The sequence below is a fragment of the Mangifera indica genome, chromosome 18, assembly GCF_011075055.1.
Source record: "Mangifera indica cultivar Alphonso chromosome 18, CATAS_Mindica_2.1, whole genome shotgun sequence".
Taxonomy (NCBI): Eukaryota; Viridiplantae; Streptophyta; class Magnoliopsida; order Sapindales; family Anacardiaceae; genus Mangifera; species Mangifera indica.
This window is the reverse complement of record NC_058154.1, coordinates 10,782,657-10,798,997: the sequence shown is the minus strand read 5'-3', so window position 1 is coordinate 10,798,997 and position 16,341 is coordinate 10,782,657. Positions and strand designations below refer to the sequence as shown.

The 16,341-nt window shown below is 39.2% G+C and overlaps 3 protein-coding genes, 1 long non-coding RNA gene and 1 pseudogene across 5 annotated transcripts; 2 read left to right on the top strand and 3 right to left on the bottom strand.

Moving 5' to 3' along the window:
• Window positions 1–367: 367 nt before the first annotated feature.
• On the bottom strand, window positions 368–931 carry LOC123202067. Its single transcript, XR_006498913.1, has 2 exons — window positions 791–931; window positions 368–700 (listed from the first exon to the last, which is right to left on the bottom strand). It is a non-coding gene; the product is annotated as an uncharacterized LOC123202067 (long non-coding RNA).
• Window positions 932–980: 49 nt separating this feature from the next.
• Window positions 981–3,223, bottom strand: LOC123201713. Its single transcript, XM_044617278.1, has 2 exons — window positions 1,065–3,223; window positions 981–1,008 (listed from the first exon to the last, which is right to left on the bottom strand). Exons 1-2 carry the CDS (start codon window positions 3,221–3,223, stop codon window positions 981–983), a joined length of 2,187 nt encoding a protein of 728 aa, XP_044473213.1.
• Window positions 3,224–6,186: 2,963 nt separating this feature from the next.
• Window positions 6,187–9,873, top strand: LOC123202066 (disease resistance protein RPM1-like). 2 transcript variants are annotated; one of them, XM_044617791.1, is made up of 3 exons: window positions 6,187–9,050; window positions 9,163–9,364; window positions 9,608–9,873. In XM_044617791.1, exons 1-2 carry the CDS (start codon window positions 6,314–6,316, stop codon window positions 9,315–9,317), a joined length of 2,892 nt encoding a protein of 963 aa, XP_044473726.1. In that variant the 5' UTR covers window positions 6,187–6,313; the 3' UTR covers window positions 9,318–9,364; window positions 9,608–9,873. The 2 variants fall into 2 exon arrangements, 1 of the variants encoding a protein (XP_044473726.1); XR_006498912.1 differs by having other exon boundaries at window positions 9,163–9,487.
• A 395-nt stretch (window positions 9,874–10,268) lies between these two features.
• On the top strand, window positions 10,269–12,376 carry LOC123202395 (annotated as a pseudogene).
• A 534-nt stretch (window positions 12,377–12,910) lies between these two features.
• On the bottom strand, window positions 12,911–16,341 carry LOC123201433 (receptor-like protein kinase THESEUS 1). Its single transcript, XM_044616942.1, has one exon. The coding sequence runs from the start codon at window positions 15,740–15,742 to the stop codon at window positions 13,205–13,207; it is 2,538 nt and encodes an 845-aa protein (XP_044472877.1). The 5' UTR covers window positions 15,743–16,341; the 3' UTR covers window positions 12,911–13,204.

Below are 16,341 nucleotides of genomic sequence, written 5' to 3'. Positions count from 1 at the left end.
ATTATGAAAGTGATGAAATGCAAAGAGTTGTGTAATACATTGCTTAATACTGGCCTGCTTGGAAACCTGAAAATGCAAACCATTTTGATTCATAAATATACTTCAAAGAGTTGTGTAATACATTGCTTAATACTGGCCTGCTTGGAAACCTGGAAATGCAAATAGCTGTGTACTGGAATGCATGCAATAACAGACCATTTTGATTCATAAATCAACACTGTCAACCCAGAATACTCCTCATATCAACACTGTCAACACACTCCTCATATCAACACTGTAAACACACTCCTCATATCAACACTGTCAACACACAGAACACTCCTCATAAGCACTAATTCATAAATTAACACTCTCAACACTGTCAACACACACACAGAATACTCCTCATATGCACTAATTTATAAATTAACACAGAATACACAGAATACTTACAGTGAACATTTCACTGAGCTATCCAAAGAATTTACATGCAGAGAACATTTCACTGAGCTATAGAAAAAATTTACATGCTGTGAGGAAGAAGATGAACCAAAAAATTATCCAAAAAATTTATAACTGAGCAATTGAGCAATTATCCAAAAAATTTACATAAGGGAAATCCCCAGTTTCATTGTATCTGTGACTCTGGATGCTGTGAGGAAGAAGATGAACCAAACTGACTTTTAGCTGACTGGCTTTCCATGGTTGGGATTGTTCTTCTCTGATATAAGGGGAAAAAAAAATGAGTAGGTTTAATAAAACAGAAAAAATAGTAGCAAACAGAATGCTAACATATAAACAGAAGCAATACCTTTTTTTTGGGTCTTCCTGCATTGTTTGGATTGTATTGGCAGGACCTTTTGTTGTGCCCCAATTCATGGCAGTGACTACACCTAAGTGTAGACACAGGTTTTCTCTTTCTCTCTTCAGTGGGGTCTTTCCTCCTAGCCTTTCTGGGTCTGCCAGCTTTGCCATGCCTAACAGGTGGCTGCAGCTTATCTTCACATTCCTCTGGCCAGGTTCTCTTGTCTGGAATAGGATGAATAATTTCAGCATATGTTCTCATATATGCTGAAATTTGTAACCTGTCATCTACAAACTTATCAATGGTAGGGAAGTTCATGTGCAATATTGAGCAGATTGCATGTTGGCAGGGAATCCCAGACAGCTGCCACATCCCACAATCACAGATTCTTTTGTCCAAATTCAAGGTGTATGTTCTGCTTGGAATACCATTCATATCAATCACCTCGAACTCTTGCAGTCCAGCATATGAAATAGAGACATTTCGAGCTGTCTCAATACTTTTGTTCAATTTTTTAACAACAAGTGGGGGCAATGGAGTGACCCATTCAGTCCCTGCCTTCAGCCTACTATAAAGTCTCTTCATTATTCTTCTTCGATACAACTCCAACAAACTGAGAATAGGCAGCTCCCGACCTTCTCCAAGCCAACTATTAAATGTTTCAGACATATTATTTGTGATATGGTCAGATTTGGCTTCAGTGTCAAAGCCAAATCTAGACCATTGATCTGGCTCATTGTCAATTACCCACTTGTAAGCAGTTTCATCCACTGCCTTCATTTTATTTAATGCCTCATGAAAATCCACTTTATTTGATGCTCTAGAAATAGCCCAAAACAGATTTCGAAGATGTACCCCAGGGAAAGTTTTCCTGAAATTCGCATATACATGTCTTGCACAAAATCTACTCTTTGCATTAGGCCACTGAGTTTGCAAGGCATGTATTATTCCCTTTTGCCTATCACTCATGAAAGTGATAGGCAAGACATCACCCATGAATTCTTTCAACATCCCCAGAAAGTAACCCCAACTATCATTGTTTTCTACTTCACAAACACAGATTGCCAATGGGAATATCCCACTGTTCGCATCAATCGCTACAGCAGACAGCAGGACTCCCCCAAAATGCCCCTTCAGATGGCATCCATCAACCCCTATAAAACGACGACAACCCTCTAAAAAGCCTTTCTTCTGTGCAGCAAAACTTAGAAAAAAGCGATGAAAACGCGGTGTCGAGGGAATTTCATCCCTAATTACCTTTAGGGCAGCTTTTGATCCTGCATTGGTCATCAACACAATATGACAATATTTAAACAGCCAGTTATACGACTCTGCATGCTCCTTTGCTGTCAAACCAGTGGCAATTTTCTTAGCCCTATACAATTTTCTATGATTTATCTTTAAAAAATGCTCCTGCTCCAACTGAGAAGCTAGAGGCTTAATGCTACTGCCTTCTTGTGACCTTATAAACCTGCCAAATTTCTCAGCTACCCATGATGCACTCGCAGCTGGGTTATCATTAACCCTGAGGCATGTGTGCATATGCTCGTACTGACGTATTTGGTAGGATTGACCATCTACCATCAGAGCTGCATAGAGATGGAATGGGCAGCCTTCTGATCTACACACAACCTTTATTCTTCTCTTCTCATTGTATATCTTTTTTGTAGCAAACCCACGATCAACCGTGTAATCTTTCAGCACACCCCTGAAATGTTCAACACTGTCAAAAACATGTCCAACCTCAAAATAAATCTTCCCATCTGCACCTTTCTTAAAAGCCTTTCCCTTCATATGTCTAGCTAATCTGGTAGGACCATCATCTTCTCCCTCATCACTTTCCCCATCACTATTGTCAGATTTATAATTAAGTCCTCGTGTCTCATCATCATCCTCAACAGATTCAGACCTGATTTCAACTTCGGCATGACTAATAGTCTCATCTTCATGTGATGCATCACTCCAATGAAAGTCATCATCATGCTGGGTAAATTCTTCTCCCTCATCAGAACTTTCTATTGGTTGGGTGTTGGGTGAGTTAGGCTCTGTTGGTTGGGTGTTAGGTGAGTTACGTTCTGTTGGTTCGGTGTTGGGTTGACTGTGTGAAGGTAGTAGAGGCCGAGGAGATCTGCTCTGTACTGGAATAAATTCAACATACATCTGAATAATTTGCTGACCTACTTTTCTATACTCTTCAAAGACAAACATCATGTCCTCATCACTGGCAATGATGTAATTACCCTCTCCATTAGCTGATCTTGCTTCAACTTTTATCTGCTCACCTGGATAAAGTTGCACCTCCTCATTTTCATTTGCAATACATTGCTTAACATCCTTGATGAACACAATTAAGCTATACTCTTCTGGATCAATATTTCTTATTTCAGATGGTATGCCACAAGCTTCAAATTTAATAGTGAACAACTTTGTAGAACTCATCCTAACAAAACACAGAATTAGTTAAAAGAATAACAATTAATTTGAGACTGAAGGCACAGAAAAACACAGTATCCCAGCATATGTAACAATGATGCAACTTACCCAATGACACAACAACAACACTCCTCATGCACAGAAACAAGGCAGTATGCAACATTGTTGTTGATCAGCATGTATGCAAAGAAACAGAAGACTATGACTCATGCAGAATCACTCAAAACAGCATGCAAATGGGTGTGCACTTGACAGAAAGTATCCTACCTTATTGTTTAATCATTGTTGCAACTTGCAACACTGTTACACAGCCTTGTTAGACCAGAGAGAATTAAGGTTTTTTGCAACCTTCTCTTTCGCGCCAGTAGCACTGCACTCTCGGGTTTCCCAGCGTATGTAACAATGATGCAACTTACCCAATGACACAACAACAACACTCCTCATGCACAGAAACAAGGCAGTATGCAACATTGTTGTTGATCAGCATGTATGCAAAGAAACAGAAGACTATGACTCATGCAGAATCACTCAAAACAGCATGCAAATGGGTGTGCACTTGACAGAAAGTATCCTACCTTATTGTTTAATCATTGTTGCAACTTGCAACACTGTTACACAGCCTTGTTAGACCAGAGAGAATTAAGGTTTTTTGCAACCTTCTCTTTCGCGCCAGTAGCACTGCACTCTCGGGTTTCCCAGCGTATGTAACAATGATGCAACTTACCCAATGACACAACAACAACACTCCTCATGCACAGAAACAAGGCAGTATGCAACATTGTTGTTGATCAGCATGTATGCAAAGAAACAGAAGACTATGACTCATGCAGAATCACTCAAAACAGCATGCAAATGGGTGTGCACTTGACAGAAAGTATCCTACCTTATTGTTTAATCATTGTTGCAACTTGCAACACTGTTACACAGCCTTGTTAGACCAGAGAGAATTAAGGTTTTTTGCAACCTTCTCTTTCGCGCCAGTAGCACTGCACTCTCGGGTTTCCCAGCGTATGTAACAATGATGCAACTTACCCAATGACACAACAACAACACTCCTCATGCACAGAAACAAGGCAGTATGCAACATTGTTGTTGATCAGCATGTATGCAAAGAAACAGAAGACTATCACTCATGCAGAATCACTCAAAACAGCATACAAATGGGTGTGCACTTGACAGAAAGTATCCTACCTTATTGTTTAATCATTATGAAACAGAAACTGATACATAATACTTAAAACAGAAACTGATCATGCCCTAACTCCCTCATAGAAATTGATCATCCCCTAACTCACACACAGAAACTGAACATATAACCCATACACAGAACTCAACGCCACCGAAAGTGCTCATACACAAGCCCAACAAAAGCAGTTAATACTCATACACATAACTGAATGCTCACCAAAATATAACCCAACCCTAAATAATATGTTAACAGTACACATGCAAAACCCCTACGTTAATTTTTTTTTCCACTCAAATATACGTATAATGCATAACCCTAACATTACAAAGACCATTACAGCACCCCAATACCCTGAAAAACCAAAACCTGTTTCAAACTTCAACTTCCTAATACTCACATAGAACTGAAAACTCACGAAAATAGAAGTCATACACAGAAACTTACGTCAACAGTGGACATGCAAAACCCCCACGTTAATTTTTTTTTTTGCCTTGCCCTAAAATATACATATAATGCTAACCCTAATATAACACAGACTATAATAGTACCCAAAATATACATATAAGGCTAACCCTAACATTACACAGACTATTACAGTACTCGACAACAAGGATAAACAAGGTATCCGAAAGAATAAACCTGGACGGCAGGAAATATTTTCTGAAGGCCTCAGTTGGAGCAGACTTCGTCGTCGTTGCAGTTTAACTCACCACGAAAAGCCACTACACTTGTCGTCGGAACTGTTGGTGATCACAGTAGCCGAAAACAGCAAACAGGTTGTACTTTCTCGTCTTCTTTGGTACTAAACTACTTCGTCCACCCTTGGTAACGTCGAACGATGTCTTGTCGTGGTCGTCTTTGTCGTCGCCGTTAAAGGTTCACCGTTGATCACACTGGAGCACAATGAAACAAGGTAAACGAAAGACTTAACGCGAATGGAATGTTGAACGAAAGAATGAAGGCCAAAGGTTTTGTTCAAATTTGAAATCTGACGTCGGCTGGACAAGTGTCGCTCGTTCGTTGGTGAAAGAGAAAAATCATTTTTCAAATTGGTGTGAAATGACACAAAGACCCCTCACGTGTCGCATGTTCATTCGCTCACTTTCCCTAGACTAATCCCTAGTCGTCGATTTGTGCCCCAAAAATTGCCACCGTTGATTTCAATATAATCATTCTGCATTTAATACAGACTGCGGCACGTCCTTCGAGCGCACAGTATTCGGCGGCTGATTCAAATTTTGTGCGCCCGATTATTTGCTTTTTCGCCAGGTGTCTTCTTTTCGTACTGCCACGTCAACCACCAAAGATTTGCAAACCCTGAATCGCCAAAAATCGTCGAAAAATCGTTCTGCTTTTCAGATGACAACGCCACGCGTCAGCTATCCGTGCGTTGCGTGTGCACGCGTCCCGTGCAGCATTAAATGTTGCAGGAATTTTTTTTTTTAAAAACGCTTATATTGATTTTAAAATGGAGAGCCAGATTTACCATATTACCCTTTTTTCTGACGGAAACTGTCAAAGTTAACCACTGATGGGTGGGCTTTTGGTGTTTTCATAGTTAACGGGTGGGTATTTGAGAAAACGTCAAACCTTGGGTGGGAAATAGTCGTTTGGCCTTTTTTATTTTATAATTATTTTTATATAATTTATTTATATATACAACATTACTCTCAATTAAATTCGTATATTAATATTTTTTCAATGACTTTTGAACAAAATATTTGGGCAAATTGCACGAGAGAAGCTGTCTCTTTCATGTCGGCTGCTTCGTAAGACGGAAGCTTCATTTATTGACTTTCAGCTGTCATCATAATTCATTTGCTCTAGTGTTGTAATTTAGTGTACATGTTCATAAAATCACAGCCTGCCGAATTGTTGTCATTGAATTGAGGAAGAAAGAGTGAGGTATGGCAGAAATTGCAGTTAAGTTCTCTGTAGAAACCTTGAGTTACTTGCTTGTAGAAGAGATCGAATTGCTCGGAAGAGCAGAACCAGAAGTTAGAGACGTGAAAAGGGAGTTGGAGAGCATCAGAGCTTTCCTCAAGGATGCGGACGCAAGAGCAGCAGCTGAAGAAGAAGGAGAAAGCAGTGAAGGTGAGTTAATTTGGGCAAAACAAGTGAGGGCCGAAGCTTTTCGCATTGAAGATGTTATTGATGAGTTCTCTTTCGCTGTGGCAAAATTTAATCATGGCAGTGGCCCTCTTGCTGTTGTTCGTAAAGTCAATCGTTTCCTCAGGGAACAGAAGCTGCGGCGTCGAATCGTCAAGGAGATCCAGGATATCAAATCATCGCTTGCTCAGATTAAACGAAGGGCAGAAAGTTATCAGCAGTTGAGGCCCATGGGTCAAGGATCAAGCAGTGAAACAACTTATGGTCAGCATGACTCCCGAGTTGGTTCCCGATTTATCAAAGACAATCATGTTGTGGGCTTTGATTCAAGAAGAAAGACACTGATCGATCTCTTGGTTAAAGGAACACTAGAACGCTCGGTGATCGCGGTGGTGGGTGAAGGAGGACTAGGCAAGACCACTCTAGCTGGAAGAGTTTATCACCACCACACAGTGGAAAACCACTTTGAAGATAACCAGGTATGGATCACCGTTGGGAAAGAATCCAGCAAGATAAATCTGCTGAGGTCAATAATACTGAAATTTTCTTGTCCAACAACAAGAAAAATAAAAGAAATGGAGGAAGATGACCTGATTAGAACGTTAAGAAAACACTTGGAGAACAAGCGTTACATGGTTATGTTTGATGATGTGTGGCCAATTTCATTTTGGCAGTATGTAGAGCAAGCTCTTCCTGATGACAATACAGGGAGCCGGATAATGATCACCACGCGGGACATGAGGATAACTACAGGAATACGAGTCCTAACTATCCACCAGCTTGAACCTCTGCCTTTACCAAAGGCAATGGAACTTCTTTGCAGAGAGACATTTCGTGGTGATGGGCGTTGTCCTCCAAGGTTGGAGAAACTATCTGAAAGCATTGTTGAAAAATTTGCAAGACTACCACTAGCAATTGTTGCTGTTGGTGGTATTCTGTCAACCAAAGAAAAGACAGAGTATGAATGGAAAAAGTTTCTAGATGGCCTGGGCTCGAAATTAGGAAGCGATCCCTTTCTGAATATCCGTTGTACTAAAATTTTATCATACAGTTATTATGATCTTCCAATCCGCCTCAAATTTTGTCTTCTGTACTTCGGCTTGTTTCCATACAACTACTCAATTTCATGTGGAAGACTAATGCGCCTGTGGATACCCGAGGGTTTTGTCCAATACGTCGACAACCAAACACTTGAGGAAGTTGCAGAAGATTATCTGATTGAGCTAATTGACAGAAACTTGGTTCAGGTTGTGGATAGAGATATTTCTGGAAGAATCAGAAGCTGCAAAGTCCATGCTCTAATGTATGAGATCATCCTCCAAAAGTCGAAAGGACTGGATTTTTGTCAGGTCCTGAGAGAAGAGCATTCAAGTCTTCACAGTAGTACAACGCGGCGCATTTCAATAAACGGAAGTGCTGACGGCGTTACAGAGACTATAAAGGGCTCAAAGATCCGTGCTGTTTTACTTTTTGATAGTCTTCCGAATGGATACTTGACTACATTTGTTAGGGATTTCAAGCTTTTGAAGGCACTCGATTTTAAGAATTCTTTTGTCAATAATCTTCCTGAAGCAGTGGGAAACCTGTTCCATTTACATTACTTAAATCTACGTTGTACAACAGTAAAAAAACTTCCCAAGTCCATAGGTAAGCTTGTCAACTTGGAGACTTTGGATTTGAAGCTATCTGGCGTGGAAGAGCTTCCAACTGAGATCAAACACCTGAAAAAATTGCGATATCTAAGGGCATCCTACGCGCAACTTTTGACTGTTGATGTCATTAGATATGAAGGAGTTACGATACAGAAGGGTTTTGGGAGTTTGAGGGACCTGCGGAAGCTATATTTTGTGCAAGCAGATACTCAAGTACTACAAGAGCTCAAGATGCTAGTGAAATTGAGAAAATTGGGTATTACTTTAACAAATGGAAGTGGGAAGAATCTAAGTGATCTCATCGAGAATATGGAGAATCTTGAATCTCTAATTGTAGATTCAGCAAGTAGAGAAGAGATTATTGACATAGAATGCATGTCTTCTCCTCCTCGATATCTTCAACGCCTCTGCTTAAAGGGGACTATGGAGAAAATGCCAATCTGGATTCACGAGCTTGAAGGTCTAAACAGAATAGATTTGGATTTATCAGGATTGAGTGAAGATCCCATCAGCATCCTTCACTCTCTGCCTAATTTGTTGGAGCTTAGGCTCAAAGACACATACCACTATGATCACCTGCAATTCAAAGATGGTTGGTTCCAGAAACTCCAACAGTTGAGTCTCTTTAACTTTGGAGGTCTGGAAGTGGTGACAATTGACAAAGGTGCAATGCCTGATCTCAGACATCTGGAGATTGGCCCAGACCCACTTTTGAAGATAACGGGACTTGAGCATCTAGAAAAGCTGGAGGGTTCTATTTCTAGCCGCGACTTCAGGTCAACTGTGAAAGAGTATTATTTAGAAAAAGTAGTCATCAAGTTGCACTTTGACTGTGCCAATGAGGGAAGGACATTATCCGAGACTATTGTCCATTCAATTAATGGTAAAGAGTAAAATTTTATACAACTTTATTATGCATACGAGTTATAGGGTACTGAAGGGAATAATATTTTCAGTTTACTTTTAATCACTGATTTCTTCCGTTTGTTAAATAGGTGTTATGAGGGCAGCACTTCTAGGTGGCGATGGAAATATACTGGAGGTAGTTGGATATCGTTTGGATGCTACTAAGTTGCTGAAACGCATACGGAAGAAGCATGGCTTCGCCGAAATAGTGTCTTTTGGAATGGTTAGTGGAAAGGAATGTTGAGCTAATGCAGAAGATAGCATAACCGTAGAGCATCAGCAACAACATGAGTAAGGACACGATACTTCTCTACACTAAATCGGGACATAACAATTTACTTATTGGCAGTCCAGTAAACAAGGTTGCGACCAAGAAAAGTCAAATGCTAGTGATAGGTCTTCTTCCTCGAATTGGTGATCCTAGAGAATTGATTGTGCTTCTAATATTTTATATCCTAGGTTTTATTTTTATTTGCTCTACTTTCTGACTGTTTCTTCTCACTAATTCTTGCATGTTAATTTATTGAAACTCAGGTGGTGGGAAACAATTTCAATCTGATTCTTGAAAAGACTTCAAGATCAGGCACTGAAAGGATTCTAATCGTAAAATAGTTCAAGCGGAAAGCTTAGAAACCAAATGAAACTTGGTGTGAGTGTTTCAGATCTCGAAGAAAGCTGTAATATGGGCTTTTGTGATAAATTAATTAGGCAAATAGTGAGTGGGTTTGTTCATTCTTAATTTCTGCTTGTAATAGACTTTGCTTAAATTTCTTAGTGGATTGATAAGGTCTTATTGTTAAGATATTATCCACTTTGTGTACACAGTCCATCGTAGTTTTGTTTTTAAGCTTTGCAATCTAACATCTTCACAAATTAAGAGTTCGCAGACTATTTAACTATTTTTATTTTAGCATCTCCAAGGGATAAGATGCACATACAAATCCTAAATCTCTTCCAAACTTTGTTGACATGGGATTTGCTTAATAGGGTCACATGCGTCAAGTTTTACTCAGCTGGAAACCATGTTTTTATCACACAGGCTAAGCATTTTTTGTAGCACTGAAAAGTATGCCCCTGCATGCCCTTGTAGATGGCTTATTGCCTTTACTTTTATCTTTAAAAGAAAGTACTCTCACACATATTGTAGCCTTAGAAACGTTGAATTTTGTAAAGTATATAAGTAGCTACCAGCAGATAAACAATATATATTGCGCCTTCTTATAGGCCTAAAGCAACATGTCAACTTGCCAATTTCAAATCAAAACTACAAGCCAAAAGCATTGACCAAGATACTGTCAGCCAAAAGTATTTAACTAACAAATTCACAGATCCTAGCTGCAGTTTTGGCAAAATTTGAGAATAAGTTACTTCTCAATGTTGAAAAAATTACTAGGGATAAATAATCCCACTTGTTGAGTTTTATAAAATTAGCAACTAAGAGAGCAAGTACTTTCTGCAGTTGAGTTTAACATCTGCTTGATTGGTCTTTCATTTTTTCAATCATGAAGGTCTCAAGCGGCGATAGTTTCTTGATCACTCTGTTAATTGCACTTTCAGTTGCCAATGCCATAGGAATCAATGCAGCACCAAAGAGTTTAACTTGCCTCTTGCGAAAAAGCCCGTGATTTCTTAAGAAGATTAGATGCCCATATGAATGCCCATTGACATCACCAAGCCATCCTAAGGTCAAAGTTTGCCATATCAACTGTGATTCTCCCATATGCAAGGCTGAGTGCAGAAGTAAGATCATTACTATTCGAAGTATTATGTTTTTGGCTTATAATTCTTGATGTGATGAGCTCTGATAACCAAAATAGCATGAAAATTGACAATGGGGTGCGTTTCCAAGTTTTGAAAATGTTTCTATTTTCGAAACTCCCCAAAACTTGTACAAAACGTTTCGAGTCATTTCAAAATTTTTAAAAAATTTTGAAACGCGTTTCTTTTAAAAGAAAAATTGTGAAATCAATTAAATACACATCTTTTGTATTTTCAAACCTGAAATGTCTTTAAATCTTATATTGAATTTATCTCCTCTCTACTCTTCAATGTGTTACTTATCTGCCCTCCGATATATTATATAGATTGGTATTTATTGTTGTTTTTTTCTTAAATATTTACATATGCTTACTCAAGAATAATTTATAATATGTTTTATGATTCTATTTCATAGTATTCTTTCTCTTCATTATTTTTTTATTATCTATTTTTATATTTCACAAGTTTATGTATTTTTGTTATAAAAAATTTGATATTTATAAGAAAACTCTTATATTTTTTATATTTATAAGTTTCCCACATTTTTATTTCCAATATTTTAAAAAAAATGTATTTCCATATTTATGTTTCCGCGTTTCCACGTTTCTCCATTTTTGTTTTTGTGCTACATAGCTGATAACTAAGCACATTGTCACTTTGGCAATTGCAGATCGTAAACCAAACTGCAATAGCCCTGGAGCAGCATGCTTGGACCCTAGCTTCATTGGTGGAGACGGCATTGTGTTCTATTTCCATGGAAAGAGAGATGAGCATTTCAGCTTAGTGTCCGATCTTAACCTTCAAATCAATGCTCGTTTGACTGGCCTCAGGCCAGCAGGCAGAAGCAGGGACTACACTTGGATTCAAGCCCTTGGCTTTCTCTTTGATTTCAACACCTTCTCTCTCGAAGCTACTCGATCATCATTGTGGAATGATGAAGTTGACCATCTGAAATTCACTTACAATGGAAAAGAACTTGTCATACCTGAAGGCCATCTTTCTTCCTGGGAATCTCAAGAAGGCAACCTGAGAGTTGAGAGAACTTCAAACAAGAACAGTGTCTTGGTCACTCTCCCGGACGTTGCTGAAATCTCAGTTAATGTAGTGCCTGTGACAAAGGAAGATGACAGAATTCATAACTACCAAATTCCTTCTGGTAACTGTTTTGCTCACTTGGAGATACAATTCAGATTCAGTGGCCTATCCTCAAAAGTTGGAGTAATCGGCAGGGCTTACCAGTTAGATTTCAAGAATCCTGTGAATCCAGGAGTGGCAATGCCGCTAGTGGGAGGTGAAGACAAGTATGGAACTGCATCACTTCTCTCCTCAAATTGTATTTCTAGCATCTTCTCCCCAGCTGGAGCATTTGAGCAGAAGGATAAACTAATGGATTATGGCACGCTCAATTGTACCGGTAGTGCCGCCAGTGGAAATGGAATAGTTTGCAGGAAATGAGAATGAAAACTGTAAAATGCTCACAGAACAATTTAATCTTCTGGTTCTAAAAAATAATTGAATACTGGCCAATAGAATGAGGTTGATATTGCTCTGTTATGAATAATTGTATTTTGTGCATCAACTGTCATTAAGTTTGTCTGTAATTGGATTTCACTGCATAAAAGTAAAGACTTATAGTACTTTTTTTGAACTCCAACACATAGAAAAAATTAAAACAAATCTCATATTTTTTATATACTTCTGTACTTGGCAATTACTCGGCTGAACTTGGTTAAAACACTGTAATATAATGAACAAAAGGTGTTAGTTTTTAGTATCTGTAACATTCCCATTTCCAAAACCGACAATTTCTCTTTTGCAATCCTCTTCAGGTGGATGGATGTGCACAAAAACGTTAAGCCAGTTCTTTCAGTATTTTCCCAGCATAAACACTCAAATTATTTGCATTGCAGAGCTTTAAATGTAGAGGGAGTATGGCCAGAAAGGCTGGCTAAAATGTCTACTCTTTGTGCTAATCAAGGGAAAATGCAAAGACGATATATCTACACAAGTCAATGAAATGAAAAGATGGTAAGGAATGTTTTTTTTTTCTGTTCTGCTTCACTGAATAAAAAGACAAAATAAAGCAATACATTTTTCATTATCTGGTAATTGTGTAAAAATAATATGGACAACTGAAATCCAGCCAAATTTTAAATCAAGACAACAGAAATTTTAAGGCACCTTACTTGCAATATCTGATGGATAATTGGCACCCATCAAACTATAATACAAACTGACTATTGTATGGGTGAAAAATTGAGGAAAAAGAAGAGAATAAATGTGATAATTGACCTACAGTTGTTCACTTGGTATATTTTGAAGAATGCTCGAGGCCATCATGGCGAAGATAACTGCTGCATAGGAGTTGTCTTCTCATCTTCCACGAGGATTTACTAGCTGTGAAAATACAGCACTTGTGGCGACATCTTCACCATCCACATCAGTGCCAGAGTTCCCCCCATCAATCATACTAACACTGTTGTCAAAAGGCTCAAGTGGTGTCAACTGAATATCGGGAATATGATTGGTGCTGTTATCTTCGGGTTCCATGAGAGCAGAAGAGGTTTCTTCAAGCTGGAGAGCATATTCAAGGTTCCACAAGACATCTCCCATTGATGGCCTGTCAACCCCATGCTCAGCAAGGCACTTCTCGGCTGTCTCACCAAACTTCTTAAGAGAAGCTGGATTAACCTTGCCCATCAGGTTAGAATCCATGATTTGATCCAACATACCCTTCTTTTGCCATGTCATTGCCCATTCTGCTATATTAACCTGATCCCTTGGCAAAACAGGATTTAAAGCTGGTCTAGTGCAAAGAACTTCCATCAGAACTACTCCAAACGAATACACGTCTGATTTCTCCGTAAGTTGCTGCCTTCTGAAGTATTCAGGATCAAGATAACCAAAACTTCCTTTAACAGCGGTGCTGACATGGGTCTGATCAAGAGCAGGACCTGTTTTTGAGAGGCCAAAATCAGCAACCTTTGCTACAAAATTCTCATCTAGTAAAATGTTTGTAGTCTTCACATCTCGGTGAATAATGCTTTGAGCTGCTCCAGTGTGAAGATAATGAAGTCCTCTAGCAGCCCCAATGCATATTTCAAGTCGTTGCTTCCATGATAGAGGTGGTAGATCTGTTCCATAGAGGTGGCTCCTGAGGGGCCCATTAGCCATGAATTCATAAACAAGAATCATTTCTGAACGCTCGTCACAGTAACCAATAAGAGAAACAAGGTGGCGGTGACGAAGCTTAGATAACATTTCAATTTCAGTTCGGAATTCAGCAAGGCCTTGTTCAGATCTAGGATTTCCTCTTTTGACGGCAACTTTAGTCCCATCTTCAAGTGTTCCCATGTAGACCCTGCCAAAACCACCAACCCCAAGAAGCAGGCCCTCATCAAATTTATTGGTTGCATCTAGGATTTCTTGGAACATGAAGAGGCGGCCAAGATTAGAGGAAGCTAAAGAATTGCAGCTCGCTGTCCCACTCTTTTGAGAAGTTGTAGACATCTTTGTCAAGGTCAGAGAGTTTCCATACAAAGGCAAAGGCAACCGTGGATGCCCTTGGTGAGGAGTCTTTGATTTGCGAGCAACTAAGCAACAATAACAGGCAACAATTAGCACCAATGCAGTTACAGCTCCAGCAACCAAGCCAATTATAATTACAAGTTTGTTCTTATTAGAGGTTGCCTTAGGAATGAGGCCCTCAACAGAAGAAAGCCCATCCAAACTTTTAGCTTCATTACTGATCTTCATGATCTCCAAACCATTCATGGTTGCATTAGTAATATCTGCAGAAGTATCTGGACCAACACTAACAGTCAAAGTATCGGAATCCGTGGATGAGTTGGAGACAAAGTCTTTGTAGTAGGGTACATTCAGGCCATTGGTCAAGCTTGAGAGGTCAATACTTCCAATAGCAATATCATCGTTGATGTATAAATTAAACACAAGATTGTTCAGAGACTCACTAATGATATCACAGAAATGCACCCGAACAAAGTACCTGGAGTTTGGATCAACACGGAAGACCCATGTCATGTTGAAGTTCATCCCAGCAACATTTGCATCCCCCATGGCTTCAGCTGTGGCATAAACCCAATTTGGAGCTGTTTCTGTTGTGACAGAAGCTGGGTACTGAATGGAGGAAGGATTAACAGAAACTCTCACAGCAGAGCTGTTTACATGAAGGTATTTCTCATCATTCTCCCAAGTTCTTCCCAGCGTATCATTTTGAGCAGAGATCAATGGACCCCCCATGTTTAACCGGTAAACAGTTTCAAAGCCAAAATCAGAGAGACCACTAAAAGGAGAAGATGGATTTAGAGCCAATGCCTGATCAGGGAAGAGTGCATCTGGGATGGAGACAACTTCAATTGCATTAACAAAGGCAACTGAATTGTTCGAGGGAACGAAGTAAAGCGTCAAGGTATCAGAAGTGACATTGATAGCATACTCCTTGAACATAGAAGAACCATTATAGTTCTTGAAAGTGAAGTTGTTCAAGAGCACAAACTGGTCGGTGGTCACAGTGAATGAAGCAGAATTCAAGTTGTTACCTGAGTTCGAAAGAGGATAGAAATAAAGCCGGACCCAATGCCTACCTTTTTGCTTAATTTCAAATTTGTAAGAAGATGTGGCTGAAAAGATTCTAGCAGATTGGTAAATCGAAGATGGCACACTAGAATTTGTGCTAGCAACAACAGAACTTGCACTTTTCAGCACAAGAGAAGATTGTGCAGAATCAGGAAGAAAAGTTCTACCAAGATAGGTAACATTTTGTGCTGAACCACAAGAAATCAAGTAGTTATCAGCTGGAGTAAAAGAGGCATATGAACTTTGACATACAAACTCAAGAAGAACAACAGCTAGAACTATAAGCACACAAGTCCCTGGTTTCATCTTCCCCATTGGCAATAAAGCCTAGCTTCAAATGTAATGAGATCTAGAAGGCACAATTTCACAAACACTAAACAACCCAAAAACTTTATCTTCAAAAACCCCAGATCTATCAAACCAATGCCAATCCAACTAACCTCTATAACTAAAAACTTTCAGAAACAATACACAAAAAATAACTTCTTTCACATAAAAGAATAAAGATGAAAGCTTTGACAGTACACGCCCCCCGGTAAGAGAGCTAAAATGTTTAGAATGAAATAGAAGCTTAACTGGGTTAGACTGAAAGGTGAAAACCCAGTTGAAGAAACGTGAATGCCGCCATCAAAGGCGAAGAAGGAGAGGCTTTTAGTGCAACTACATACAATAACAACCCTTTCCAGGCTGTTGATTAGGCTGTCTCGACTAAGAAAAAAGAGAAGACCCCACTAGAACAACTTCATTCAAAGTCGCACTCACAATATACGTTCATATAGATAGACAAATATGACTTCTTGTTAAATCCAAACCCAGCTATTAATTGAAGGATTTTGCTGTAGAGTCGATTCTGATACTGCATACAGTGGAATATTTTAACAAGAAGATGTCATGAAAGTTTTTCAACTCAGCTT

Coding starts and splice junctions, on each gene's coding strand:
- LOC123201713 (XM_044617278.1), bottom strand. CDS start 3,223: ATGAGTTCTACAAAGTTGTTCACTATTAAATTTGAAGCTTGTGGCATA. Junction 1,009..1,064: donor GATAAGTTTGTAGATGACAG/GTTACAAATTTC, acceptor ATCCTATTCCAG/ACAAGAGAACCTGGCCAGAG.
- LOC123202066 (XM_044617791.1), top strand. CDS start 6,314: ATGGCAGAAATTGCAGTTAAGTTCTCTGTAGAAACCTTGAGTTACTTG. Junction 9,051..9,162: donor TATTGTCCATTCAATTAATG/GTAAAGAGTAAA, acceptor TTTGTTAAATAG/GTGTTATGAGGGCAGCACTT.
- LOC123201433 (XM_044616942.1), bottom strand. CDS start 15,742: ATGGGGAAGATGAAACCAGGGACTTGTGTGCTTATAGTTCTAGCTGTT.